This window comes from Cottoperca gobio, unplaced genomic scaffold (assembly GCF_900634415.1).
Source record: "Cottoperca gobio unplaced genomic scaffold, fCotGob3.1 fCotGob3_396arrow_ctg1, whole genome shotgun sequence".
Taxonomy (NCBI): Eukaryota; Metazoa; Chordata; class Actinopteri; order Perciformes; family Bovichtidae; genus Cottoperca; species Cottoperca gobio.
The window spans coordinates 33,547-47,853 of record NW_021166985.1 but is presented as its reverse complement, the minus strand read 5'-3'; the positions used below and the strand labels follow the sequence as shown (position 1 = coordinate 47,853).

The 14,307-nt window shown below is 38.4% G+C and overlaps 1 protein-coding gene across 1 annotated transcript; it reads left to right on the top strand.

The window, feature by feature from the left end:
* Positions 1–1,910: 1,910 nt before the first annotated feature.
* On the top strand, positions 1,911–8,947 carry LOC115005905 (uncharacterized). The gene is made up of 6 exons (XM_029427874.1): positions 1,911–2,052; positions 2,182–2,311; positions 6,339–6,599; positions 6,694–6,951; positions 7,399–7,557; positions 8,627–8,947. The coding sequence occupies exons 2-6, from the start codon at positions 2,281–2,283 to the stop codon at positions 8,674–8,676; spliced, it is 759 nt and encodes a 252-aa protein (XP_029283734.1). The 5' UTR covers positions 1,911–2,052; positions 2,182–2,280; the 3' UTR covers positions 8,677–8,947.
* The last annotated feature ends 5,360 nt before the right edge of the window (positions 8,948–14,307 follow it).

Sequence of the window (14,307 nt, the reverse complement as noted above, 5' to 3'; positions counted from 1 at the left end):
TATTAATTATTACAAGGGATGCCGTTAAGGGACAAGCTGAACAACAAGCAGCTTCCAGCTTATTGACATGATAGAATGTCTTTAGACGTGCTCCTAGCAGAGAAAGGAGGTGTGTGTGTGTGCCATGTTGGATCATCCTGTTGCACAATTATATCAAATAATACTGTTTCAGAGAGATCAGTTACTAGAGCCTTACAAAGATTGACAACATTATATAAAGAATTAGCAGAGAATTCAGGGGTAGAGAATTAGTCTGGTGATGCTATGGAAAGACGGTCCGGGAGATGGAGAGTTCTCATGTCACTGGTATCTTCAGCATTAATAGCTATATCAATATTAATCTGTACATTATCTCCACAGATTATATTTTGTAAATATTTATGCATTTTTATATTCATGTACCAGCTAACCCAGAGCAAATTCTGTGTAGGTGAAAACCTACATGACAAGAAAGATTATTCTGATTCTGAATACTTACTGTATGTGGATGTTGTTATATACCATAAATTAGAAGCTGCATGACGAGATTGATTGATTCCACAATCACAAAACAAATGTACACGAGTATCAGCCCCTCTCCACAGATTTATGCAATTTGATAGAACTAGCCTGATTACAGAACAGGAATTGCATTAGACATGTTGCTTAGCTGAAAAAGGGGGTGTCTGCAGATTGTTTGGCTCTGTGTTGTACTTTCATCCCAAATAACACAGCCCCTGATGGATCCTTTACCAGAGCTTTGAAAGGACTTGACAGACTCAGCAAAGAGCCAGCATCAAACAGTGGGTACTCATAGACTATGATATAGAGCAGGAACACGACAGCCAGGAGGAAGATTTCGTGTGAATAACTCTACAAAGTGTTCTTTGCTGCCATACCGAAGCCACTGATTATACTGTAGTTACAGTCTCTCAGTCGTATACAGATATTACAATCTTATACAGACATTAAAAGTTTACTAATATTTACTGTCTTTTACTGGAAGTGTTTTTTATTATACTGAAGCTAATTGTCTTAATGCTGGAATAACAAATGAAGTTCTTTGGTTTTATACAGAAGGTATTTTTATGACTGGAATAAAAACAAGTGCACTATGAATGTATTCTTGTACACCATATGCTGAATTTGTACACCACTCGGTGCCTTATATTTACTGGAGATTATACACACCATAAATGGTGTGTAAAGGGGGAATTGTCAGGTAAATAAATCCTGATTTGTATTAATCCACACTGGAAAGACTATCACATGTATTTGTCTACCTCAATCAATATATATTACGACACTACGAATATGTTTCTGCACTATTATGTATTTTCTGCACAATTAAGTATTTTCTGCACTGAGTGTATTACAAACATAATAGGGGCACTTCCCCTTTAAGAGTAACAGGTCAACAAACCATCACTTCCGGACTGCTGACGGAGGAACGTGTGGGCGCCAAACTGGGACCAATGAGGAGAAGGTCAACGCCTACTCCATGTATTAGATGCGATGATTTCAACTCTTTGGACACACTGGAGCGGAGCCGTGAGACAGCAACATGGGGGCTCTTTGAGCCATGCGGTCTATGGAAACGGCGACGCGAAATGTGTCCTCAGCTGAGAATATTTTCTATGTTTGACTTATCACGTTAATAAATATATAGATTGATCTAGAGGATTGCTGTTTTGATTCGACATTCAAGCTCCGAGTTCTTCGGCTTTTTCCTACCCTTTACAACCAAAGTTTAATCAAGCAAACAGCAAATGATCCAACTCAAAATATATATACAGGTTATATTAATGTACATTTAACTAATAGTTGAGTAAAAGTTAAGTAATACCTGTGATGTTGCTCAGAGGAAAAAAGATAATAATCAGTCCAATAGATCTGATAAATCCATGTGTCCACTTCATCGCTGCGTCAAACTGCCTGGAATCTACCTTTGGTCTACCCATGGTGGTAGCACATGACTTGCTGATGCCATTTCCTCTGTGTCATGGGACTAACAGTGTTTTCACTTGCTCTGCCAAGCTCAAAAGGTTTCGGTAACCGGGACACACTTTCAGTGTAAAGTTACTGTTATTTAAAATATGATTTAACAAAATTATTTTACCATTACAAGAGACATATATAATAGAATAATACCAAAATAAAGTAAAATTGATTTAATGCAAAGTTTATTACTTTACACATCAGATCAGTTCAGCTACGAGGTGCAGGACTTCCTGTGTCAGGATGTGGTCGGCTGCGTTTTAAGGTGTACAGTCGAGAAGAACGCAGGACAAGCAACACAGGATGGAGATCATATCAGTCTGTCTCATGCTCTGTAAGTACATTTTAAAATCATTTTCTTTAAGATAAGTCTTCGATATCCTTTCCTTAAAATCAGAGCTTGCTGATGTTGTGTTGTAGTAATGAAGCAAAGATGAGACGTGTTTACTGCAGACACTGCGACCGCCATCATATTACATGTTGGACAATTCTTCTTCTACTTTCAGTACTTTAACTACATTTACTGCACAGAGTATAAATAAATATATTGTATTATATTATACATATCAACAAAGTGTGTTACAGTCAGTGTGTTACAGTCAGTGTGTTACAGTCAGTGTGTTACTGTCAGTGTGTTACAGTCAGTGTGTTACAGTCAGTGTGTTACTGTCAGTGTGTTACAGTCAGTGTGTTACAGTCAGTGTGTTACAGTCAGTGTGTTACAGTCAGTGTGTTACTGTCAGTGTGTTACAGTCAGTGTGTTACTGTCAGTGTATTACAGTCAGTGTGTTACTGTCAGTGTATTACAGTCAGTGTGTTACAGTCAGTGTGTTACAGTCAGTGTGTTACAGTCAGTGTATTACAGTCAGTGTGTTACAGTCAGTGTGTTACTGTCAGTGTGTTACAGTCAGTGTGTTACTGTCAGTGTGTTACAGTCAGTGTGTTACTGTCAGTGTGTTACAGTCAGTGTGTTACAGTCAGTGTGTTACAGTCAGTGTGTTACTGTCAGTGTGTTACAGTCAGTGTGTTACTGTCAGTGTGTTACTGTCAGTGTATTACAGTCAGTGTATTACAGTCAGTGTGTTACAGTCAGTGTGTTACTGTCAGTGTGTTACAGTCAGTGTGTTACTGTCAGTGTATTACTGTCAGTGTGTTACAGTCAGTGTGTTACAGTCAGTGTGTTACTGTCAGTGTGTTACAGTCAGTGTGTTACAGTCAGTGTGTTACAGTCAGTGTGTTACTGTCAGTGTGTTACAGTCAGTGTGTTACAGTCAGTGTACAGTTACAGTCAGTGTGTTACAGTCAGTGTGTTACAGTCAGTGTTTACAGTCAGTGTGTTACAGTCAGTGTGTTACTGTCAGTGTGTTACAGTCAGTGTGTTACAGTCAGTGTATTACAGTCAGTGTGTTACTGTCAGTGTATTACAGTCAGTGTGTTACTGTCAGTGTGTTACAGTCAGTGTGTTTACTGTCAGTGTGTTACTGTCAGTGTATTACAGTCAGTGTGTTACTGTCAGTGTATTACTGTCAGTGTGTTACAGTCAGTGTGTTACTGTCAGTGTGTTACAGTCAGTGTGTTACTGTCAGTGTATTACAGTCAGTGTGTTACAGTCAGTGTGTTACTGTCAGTGTGTTACAGTCAGTGTGTTACTGTCAGTGTATTACTGTCAGTGTGTTACAGTCAGTGTGTTACAGTCAGTGTGTTACAGTCAGTGTGTTACTGTCAGTGTGTTACAGTCAGTGTGTTACAGTCAGTGTGTTACAGTCAGTGTATTACAGTCAGTGTGTTACTGTCAGTGTATTACGTCAGTGTGTTACTGTCAGTGTTACAGTCAGTGTGTTACAGTCAGTGTGTTACAGTCAGTGTGTTACAGTCAGTGTGTTACTGTCAGTGTGTTACTGTCAGTGTATTACAGTCAGTGTGTTACTGTCAGTGTATTACTGTCAGTGTGTTACAGTCAGTGTGTTACTGTCAGTGTGTTACAGTCAGTGTGTTACAGTCAGTGTGTTACAGTCAGTGTGTTACTGTCAGTGTATTACAGTCAGTGTGTTACAGTCAGTGTGTTACAGTCAGTGTGTTACAGTCAGTGTGTTACTGTCAGTGTGTTACTGTCAGTGTGTTACTGTCAGTGTATTACAGTCAGTGTGTTACTGTCAGTGTATTACAGTCAGTGTGTTACAGTCAGTGTGTTACAGTCAGTGTGTTACAGTCAGTGTGTTACAGTCAGTGTGTTACAGTCAGTGTGTTACTGTCAGTGTGTTACAGTCAGTGTGTTACAGTCAGTGTGTTACTGTCAGTGTGTTACAGTCAGTGTGTTACAGTCAGTGTGTTACTGTCAGTGTGTTACAGTCAGTGTGTTACTGTCAGTGTGTTACAGTCAGTGTGTTACAGTCAGTGTGTTACTGTCAGTGTGTTACAGTCAGTGTGTTACTGTCAGTGTGTTACTGTCAGTGTATTACAGTCAGTGTGTTACTGTCAGTGTGTTACTGTCAGTGTGTTACAGTCAGTGTGTTACAGTCAGTGTGTTACAGTCAGTGTATTACAGTCAGTGTGTTACTGTCAGTGTGTTACAGTCAGTGTGTTACAGTCAGTGTGTTACAGTCAGTGTGTTACTGTCAGTGTGTTACAGTCAGTGTGTTACAGTCAGTGTGTTACTGTCAGTGTGTTACAGTCAGTGTGTTACTGTCAGTGTGTTACAGTCAGTGTGTTACAGTCAGTGTGTTACTGTCAGTGTGTTACTGTCAGTGTGTTACTGTCAGTGTGTTACAGTCAGTGTGTTACAGTCAGTGTGTTACTGTCAGTGTGTTACTGTCAGTGTGTTACAGTCAGTGTGTTACAGTCAGTGTGTTACAGTTAGTGTGTTACTGTCAGTGTGTTACAGTCAGTGTGTTACAGTCAGTCTGTTACAGTCAGTGTATTACTGTCAGTGTATTACAGTCAGTGTGTTACAGTCAGTGTGTTACTGTCAGTGTGTTACAGTCAGTGTGTTACTGTCAGTGTGTTACAGTCAGTGTGTTACAGTCAGTGTATTACAGTCAGTGTGTTACTGTCAGTGTGTTACAGTCAGTGTGTTACAGTCAGTGTGTTACTGTCAGTGTGTTACGTCAGTGTGTTACAGTCAGTGTGTTACTGTCAGTATGTTACAGTCAGTGTGTTACAGTCAGTGTGTTACTGCAGTGTATTACAGTCAGTGTGTTACAGTCAGTGTGTTACTGTCAGTGTATTACAGTCAGTGTGTTACAGTCAGTGTGTTACTGTCAGTGTGTTACAGTCAGTGTGTTACATGTCAGTGTGTTACAGTCAGTGTGTTACAGTCAGTGTGTTACATGTCAGTGTGTACTGTCAGTGTGTTACAGTCAGTGTGTTACTGTCGTGTGTTACTGTCAGTGTGTTACTAGTCAGTGTGTTACAGTCAGTGTGTTACAGTCAGTGTGTTACAGTTAGTGTGTTACTGTCAGTGTGTTACAGTCAGTGTGTTACTGTCAGTGTGTTACAGTCAGTGTGTTACAGTCAGTGTATTACTGTCAGTGTATTACAGTCAGTGTGTTACTGTCAGTGTGTTACAGTCAGTGTGTTACTGTCAGTGTGTACAGTCAGTGTGTTACAGTCAGTGTATTACAGTCAGTGTGTTACTGTCAGTGTGTTACAGTCAGTGTGTTACAGTCAGTGTGTTACTGTCAGTGTGTTACAGTCAGTGTGTTACTGTCAGTGTATTACAGTCAGTGTGTTACAGTCAGTGTGTTACTGTCAGTAACACACTGGGGTATCTGTTATCGAGTGTCCTTAGGTCAGTGTGTTACTGTCAGTGTGTTACTGTCAGTGTGTTACAGTCAGTGTGTTACTGTCAGTGTGTTACTGTCAGTGTGTTACTGTCAGTGTGTTACAGTCAGTGTGTTACTGTCAGTGTGTTACTGTCAGTGTGTTACTGTCAGTGTGTTACATGTCAGTGTGTTACAGTCAGTGTGTTACTGTCAGTGTGTTACTGTCAGTGTGTTACTGTCAGTGTGTTACTGTCAGTGTATTACAGTCAGTGTGTTACTGTCAGTGTGTTACAGTCAGTGTGTTACTGTCAGTGTGTTACAGGACAGGAAGTATTTTAGACATCTAAAACCTCTGAGTTTAAGTGTAGGCTGTATGTCAGACACTTAAACTCATATTGATGTTTGTAGGTGGTTAAAACACGCCCACAGCAGAACATTGTTCAGCTTCCTGTCTGTTTCTACAAACCTCTCCTGCAGGTGATACACTGACAGGGAGAAGTACGTCATACAACCTCACTTCAAAACATCCAAACTAACCCTTTAACGACAGATAACCACACAGTATATAACTTATATTATTTCCTCTTTGACCTCCTGCAGCCGCCACGCTGAGCGTCGATCCCAACAGATCTCAGTTTTTTAAGTATGAACCAATCTCTCTGAGGTGTGTGGCGAGCTCCAGCGGCTGGACAGTGAAAAGAAACACCTCCACCTCCACCTCTGAGGTGTGCACTTATGGCTGGGGGGTCCCCGCTGAGTCCTCCTGCATCATCGATAATGCGTTCCCCACAGACACCGGGCTGTACTGGTGCGAGTCCCAGCAGGGGGGGTGCAGCCGCAGCGTGAACATCACAGTGAGCGGTAATACCATAACACCACATGTGCAGGAGCTTTGCAGTCACACGAGTCTGGAGTACACTACAGCAGCATGGAAATGTGTTCTTCTATATTTCAGCTGGTGCTGTGATCGTGGAGAGCCCCGCACTTCCTGTGACAGAGGGAGATGAAGCGACACTTCGCTGTTCCGAGGGACAAGGCAGAGGTGAACCTACGTCAGGTTTCTCCGCTGCCTTCTACAGAAACAACGTTATCATCGGCACTGATTCTACCGGACAGATGGTCCTCCCCACAGTGTCCACGTCTGATGAAGGCTTCTACAAGTGTGCACACCCCACGAGAGGAGAGTCACCGCCCAGCTGGCTGGCAGTGACAGGTGACACAGGGCTGGAGCCACACAGAGATCATGTCGCAGTCTTTTCTCTGGGGCATCTTGTGATGTTACACAACCTCCAGCTCTGAGAAGTGAAGCTGATGCAGAAGTTCCTTAAAGCTGCAGTCTCTGTAACCTCCAGCAGGGGGCGACTCCTGTGGTTCTATAGAAGTCTATGAGAAAATGTTTCCACTTCTCTCTTGATGAGTTTATGTGTCAATCTGTAGTTTTTTGTGTCAATACATTTACATTTAAGCTTTATTCCTTGCTTTGAAACTGGATTTAGAGTTTACTGGAAATACAACTTGATTCCTTTCCTCAATATACTGATCACAAACTGTGAGTTTAAAGATGTACAGGGTCATCTGTTAATCGAGTGTCCTTTAGGAAAATGTTAAATTTGATGTCATATTTAAATGATGTTTGAAACTTTAATTTTATTCCTCACAGAGCGGCCGACAGGTGTCTCCACCTCTCCTCCTCCTCCTCCTCCTCCTCCTCCTCCTCCTCTCATGTCTCTGTCCAGGCTGGGGTGTACCATCCTGCTGTTCAGCCTTTACACCGTCATCCTCATCCTGTGTATTTACACGTATCGCAGGTGGACTCGAGGTGAGAACACCTGCGCAAATATAGAAGAATAATAGAATAAGAGAATATACTCCGTCAGCCTCCTCCACGAGGGGTCAGAGGTCACAGACAACTGATAGTATAGTAAATGTAGTTAAAGTACTTAAAGTAAAGTACTGATTGTGTAGTAAATGTAGTTAAAGTACTTAAAGTAAAAGTACTGATTGTGTAGTAAATGTAGTTAAAGTACTGAAAGTACTGATTGTGCAGTAAATGTATTTAAGTACTTAAAGTAAAAGTACTGATTGAGTAGTACATGTAGTTAAAGTACTTAAAGTAAAAGTACTGATTGTGTAGTAAATGTAGTTAAAATACTTAAAGTACTGATTGTGTAGTAAATGTAGTTAAAGTACTTAAAGTAAAGTACTGATTGTGTAGTAAATGTAGTTAAAGTACTTAAAGTAAAAGTACTGATTGTGTAGTAAATGTAGTTAAAGTACTTAAAGTAAAAGTACTGATTGTACAGTAAATGTAGTTAAAGTACTTAAAGTAAAAGTACTGATTGTGTAGTATATGTAGTTAAAGTACTTAAAGTAAAGTACTGATTGTGTAGTAAATGTAGTTAAAGTACTTAAAGTAAAGTACTGATTGTGTAGTAAATGTAGTTAAAGTACTTAAAGTAAAAGTACTGATTGTGTAGTAAATGTAGTTAAAGTACTTAAAGTAAAAGTACTGATTGTTTAGTAAATGTAGTTAAAGTACTTAAAGTAAAAGTACTGATTGTACAGTAAATGTAGTTAAAGTACTTAAAGTAAAAGTACTGATTGTGTAGTATATGTAGTTAAAGTACTTAAAGTAAAGTACTGATTGTGTAGTAAATGTAGTTAAAGTACTTAAAGTAAAAGTACTGATTGTGTAGTAAATGTAGTTAAAGTACTTAAAGTAAAAGTACTGATTGTGTAGTAAATGTAGTGAAAGTACTTAAAGTAAAAGTACAGTTTTCACCAGACAGGAAGTGAGCTGGTTGTCACAGCAGCGTTGGTAGAAAGCAGGAAGGTAACAGGAAGTCCTCTCGCTCCACTTGACCTTTTCTCTCTGGTTTAACCTGCAGCTCGAGCTGACGCTAAGAGAAGAGCTTCTGATCATCTCACACTGGAATAAAGAAGAAGAAGAATCTTTACCGATAATGTCCGGGTCATTTTTTATTTTTTAAACTGCTGATAATAATAATTCTTACAGACTTTATGTAGAAAAGTCTTGAGTTTACATTTTGTTTGCCTTTCTGTTCTTGTATTTGTTTGTATCTTGCTTTTGCTTTGTCTGTCAAAGCACTTTGTAAACTTTGGACAAAAGCGTCAGCTAAATGAACTGTAATGTAAACTGTATTTTTAAAGGTGCATATATACATAAAGTATTATTGTTATTATTACTATTTTATTGTCATTATTATTATTTCATTGTTATTATTATTATATTGTTATTATTATTATTATGTTATTTGTTGTTGTTTTTTGTTGTTATTAGTAGTAGTAGTAGTTGTAATGTAATGTTATTTTTATTTTTATTATTATTAATTATTCATTAATTATTAAACCACTTCTTAAAAAGCCTGGTCTTGATCCAGAGGTTTCAGCCAACTATAGGCCGATATCTAACCTTCCCTTTCTCGCTAAGATCCTTGAGAAAGTAGTCGCAAAACAGTTATGTGACTTCTTTACATAATAATAGTTTATTTGAGGTTTTTCAATCTTGATTTTAGAGTTCATCATAGCACAGAGACGGCACTGGTGAAAGTTACCAATGACCTTCTATTGGCATCAGACAAAGGACTTGTCTCTGCTCTTGTCTTGTTAGACCTCAGTGCTGCTTTCCACACTGTTGATCAGGACATTCTACTACAGAGACTGGAACATTGTGTTGGCATAAAAGGAACCGCACTAAGCTGGTTCAAGTCCTATTTATCTGAGCGATCTCAATTGTGACATTGTTAACGATAAATCCTCCATGACAGCCAAAGTCAGTCTTGGAGTTCCGCAGGGTTCTGTACTTGGACCGATTCTATTCACCTTATATATGCTTCCTTTGGGCAATATTATAAGGAACCACTCTATACACTTTCATTGCTACGTGGATGATACCCAATTATATCTATCGATTAAACCAGATGAAACCAATCAATTGGCCAAACTTCAAGCCTTAAGGACATAAAAAGCAACGTCTAGCAACGTCTTGATGTTAAACACAGACAAAACTGAAGTTATTATACTTGGCCCTAAACGCCTCTGAAACGCATTTTCTAATGACATAGAAGCTCTGGATGGCATTAACTTGGCCTCCAGCACCATGTAAGGAATCTTACTTGGTTACTTGTGGTTCCTAGAGTCTCTAAGAGTACAATGGGAGCCAGAGCCTTCAGCTATCAAGCTCCTCTCCAGTGGAACCAGCTTCCAGTTTGTGTTCGGGAGGCAGACACACTCTCCACATTTAAGAGCAGGCTAAAGACTTTCCTTTTTGATAAAGCTTATAGTTAGGGCTGGCTCAGGTTTGCCCTGGATCAGCCCGTAGTTATGCTGCTATAGACTTAGACTGCCGGGGGACACCTCCCTGCTCTCTTCCTTCTCTTCCTCTCTCCTCCCCTCCCTCTCTTCTTCTCCCTCTCTATCTGTATGCATTTATGTAAATGTATGTTACTAACTCATCATCCGGGGTATCATCCCCAGAGTGTCTGTGTCTCATGTGGCAGGTTGCCACTGATAAAGTTTACGTTAGGATCATGAATCGTGGCTGCGCCTGCTGCCCTGGTCCTGCTGGACACCGGGAAGCCTTTTTGACATTTTCCTGGATTCATCCAAACTTTCTCATTTCTGTCAAATGTTGTATTTGTACTATGTTGTTTATCCTGTACACACGACATCTATTGCACGTCTGTCCGTCCTGGGAGAGGGATCCCTCATTAGTATTATATATAGTATTATTATTATTGGTGGTATTATTATTTTTGGCGGTATTATTATTATTGGTGGTATTATTATTTTTGGTGGTATTATTATTATTGGTGGTATTATTATTATTATTATTATTATTATTATTATTATTGGTATTATTATTATTATTATTATTATTATTGGTGGTATTATTATTATTATTATTATTATTATGATTATTGGTGGTATTATTGTCATTAATAATAATAATGTTGTCATTATATATAATTATAGATGTAATATGAAGGACTGGCCAGTAGATGTCCTCAGACTGTCTTTCAGTGAATAAATGTTTCTTATTCCTCCTGAAACACAGTTTCTGTGGCAGAAACACTTTTCACTTTTCATCGGGGCTTTAATGCAACACCTGCGTTATTATCTGATGCTGACGTCTTGTAGAAGCATCAAATCTATTTAACACCTTTAATATTTCAGTTCATTGTGTTCATAATGTTGCATCAATGTGTACATTTCACATCAGACAGTTTCTGATGCAGGTCAATACAAGAAACCAAAAACGTCATGGGGACTCCCGGCTCAACCACACCTTTTATTGTAATGAGGTGTAAATACTGACACGTATTCAAGTGTTCAGTGTGGAAGACGTCCAACAGGAAGTGAAGGAATGAGGAAGAACCTGCTTCCTCAGGTAATAATAGAAAACATGACACACAGAAAGTACGTGTTGCTAAAAATATCCTCATTTCACACATTTTTCTCTTTTTCGTTGTTTTGAGTTTCTCTTTAGTTGTTTTGAGTCTCTTTTTGGTTGTTTTGAGTCTCTTTGTAGTTGTTTTGTGTCTCTTTTTAGTTGTTTGTGTCTCTTTTTAGTTGTTTTGTGTCTCTTTAGTTGTTTGTGTCTCTTTAGTTGTTTTGTGTCTCTTTAGTTGTTTTGAGTCTCTTTTTGGTTGTTTTGAGTCTCTTTTTAGTTGTTTTGTGTCTCTTTTTAGTTGTTTTGTGTCTCTTTAGTTGTTTTGTGTCTCTTTAGTTGTTTTGAGTCTCTTTTCGGTTGTTTTGAGTCTCTTTGTAGTTGTTTTGTGTCTCTTTTTAGTTGTTTTGTGTCTCTTTAGTTGTTTTGAGTCTCTTTTTGGTTGTTTTGAGTCTCTTTGTAGTTGTTTTGTGTCTCTTTTTAGTTGTTTTGTGTCTCTTTTTGGTTGTTTTGTGTCTCGTTTTAGTTGTTTTGAGTTTCTTTTTAGTTGTTTTGTGTCTCGTTTTAGTTGTTTTGAGTCTCTTTTTGGTTGTTTTGTGTCTCTTTTTAGTTGTTTTGAGTCTCTTTTTAGTTGTTTTGAGTCTCTTTTTGGTTGTTTTGAGTCTCTTTTTGGTTGTTTTGAGTCTCTTTGTAGTTGTTTTGTGTCTCTTTTTAGTTGTTTTGTGTCTCTTTTTGGTTGTTTTGTGTCTCGTTTTAGTTGTTTTGAGTTTCTTTTTAGTTGTTTTGTGTCTCGTTTTAGTTGTTTTGAGTCTCTTTTTGGTTGTTTTGTGTCTCTTTTTAGTTGTTTTGAGTCTCTTTTTAGTTGTTTTGAGTCTCTTTTTGGTTGTTTTGAGTCTCTTTTTAGTTGTTTTGAGTCTCTTTTTGGTTGTTTTGAGTCTCTTTTTGGTTGTTTTGAGTCTCTTTTTAGTTGTTTTGAGTTTCTTTTTAGTTTTTTTGTGTCTCGTTTTAGTTGTTTTGAGTCTCTTTTTAGTTTTTTTGAGTCTTTTTAGTTGTTTTGTGTCTCTTTTTAGTTGTTTTGAGTTTCTTTTTAGTTGTTTTGTGTCTCGTTTTAGTTGTTTTGAGTCTCTTTTTGGTTGTTTTGTGTCTCTTTTTGGTTGTTTTGTGTCTCTTTTTAGTTGTTTTGAGTCTCTTTTTGGTTGTTTTGAGTCTCTTTTTAGTTGTTTTGAGTCTCTTTTGAGTTGTTTTGAGTCTCTTTTTGGTTGTTTTGTGTCTCTTTTTAGTTGTTTTGAGTCTCTTTTTGGTTGTTTTGAGTCTCTTTTTAGTTGTTTTGAGTCTCTTTTTGGTTGTTTTGAGTCTCTTTATGACTTCACAAACAGCTCACCTGTCGGGCCCCAGGGGCCTGAGCCCAGTAGGTCCATTCAGTAATCCGTTCATTGTTGAGAGTGAAATATTAGACTGATGGGTCCTGTAGTAAGAGAGACAGACAGACACACACACACACAGTCTCCCCACAGGCCTGCTAGAGATATAACAGAAACAGGTGTTGAAATGTGTCTCAGTGTTGACTTTGAATCATTTATTTATTTATTAATTCTGTTTGAACGAGGGTGATTCCATTGGTTGGTTCTTTATATGTGTTATCAGATACAGAAACTAAAATCTATTAACAAGTGAACACAGGATGTGAGAAGACTTCCAACATAAAAACTCTCATCACAGCTTCAGAAAAACACAAAATAACTTCCACAAACACAGTGGAAACCCCTCTGCATGTCATTATAAATCTGTGACTGATCTGAGTCATAAAGGCTCAAAATTATTCAAATGTCTTTCGCTTCCTGTCAGGTGTTTCCAGTTTTGACGGTGGAGTAGAAAGTCCCTGCGGCGTCCACATCTGAGGAGGAAGGACACGTTATTAAACTAGGTGGACAGAATAACAGAAACACTTCTCTGTCCCCTCCAGTCCTTTCATACGCTTTACTGCTGTTACTGTTACCGCTGCAGAGCAACACTGAAGACGTGCTCATACATTAAAGGAGTTTAGTTGGGACGTGCAGATGTGACCCCCAAGAGAGGATCAAGCAGTAGAGCAGTGTCAGTTACAAGAGGAAACAACACTTTGAATGTGTTGGAACCAAATATGTGCAATAAAACCACGAGTCACTGATAATGCATGACGTGTAGGACTAAACATCAGTGCAGGCTTCATGATTCATTAAGTAACACATTAAACCTGCTGTAAAAGTAAAGTTTATTCAAAGTTCACTTTTATATCTGGACATGTAGCAAATCAGCAAAAACATAATGCCTCATTTATTTATTTAAACATCACATGTCAGAAAACTTGTAATACAAAAGATAATTGTGTTAATGTGAGTCATGCAGTGGAGAAGTTTCATGATGATATGTGAGAGTGAAATATTTCACCCTGTTCACCTGCAGTGTGTCACCTGTCTCATGATAACTTTCTGTGTACTAAGTTCAGGGTGGAGCGATGACCTCATGCTGACTGTTTGTAACCGTGTTGACATCTTGTTGTAACAGCTGGACCAATAAGAGCGTAGGACACTGAGAGGGGGCGGGTGCATATGAATGTATTCAGGTGTTTTTGTTTACCTCTGATCCTGTGCATTGCCTGTGTGATGGTGACATCAGTGTACGCGACGTCAGGGTCCACTTTACCTGCAGCACAACGAAGCTTCAACTTTAAATCCTCAAACTTTATGCAAGAACAAAACAAATGTAAGAAAGTGTTCTGTGTTCTGCATATTTATTTATTATATTTTATAACTTTACTTATAAACAATTAGTAACTAATAATCACATTATAATGCACATACATATTATGATACTTATAAGTTATTATAAAAAGTATAATGTGCTGTGGTTATTGTTTTAAAGCATGAATATTAATGATTATACAGTAAATAGATATATGAAGTGTGTATAATGCTTCGTGCTTTATGTGCAAATCTGTGCAAATCTGTGCAAATTTAAATCTTGATTTAAACTACAAACTATTTACTTCAAAGGTTCTGCTCGTAGTTTGCATCGGGCGGGTCGAGGTGCTGAAACAGCAGGATGTGTCACTTTATTCATGTGGAAACATTCTGACCTTTGAGGCGTCGCCAGAGGCAGAGCAGCACCAGCGAGACCAGA

Bases quoted from the DNA above. Each gene is read 5' to 3' on its own strand.
- LOC115005905 (XM_029427874.1), top strand. From the start codon at position 2,281: ATGGAGATCATATCAGTCTGTCTCATGCTCT. The intron at 2,312-6,338 runs GTAAGTACATTT...GACCTCCTGCAG, and splicing joins ATCAGTCTGTCTCATGCTCT to CCGCCACGCTGAGCGTCGAT. The intron at 7,558-8,626 runs GTGAGAACACCT...TTTAACCTGCAG, and splicing joins GTATCGCAGGTGGACTCGAG to CTCGAGCTGACGCTAAGAGA.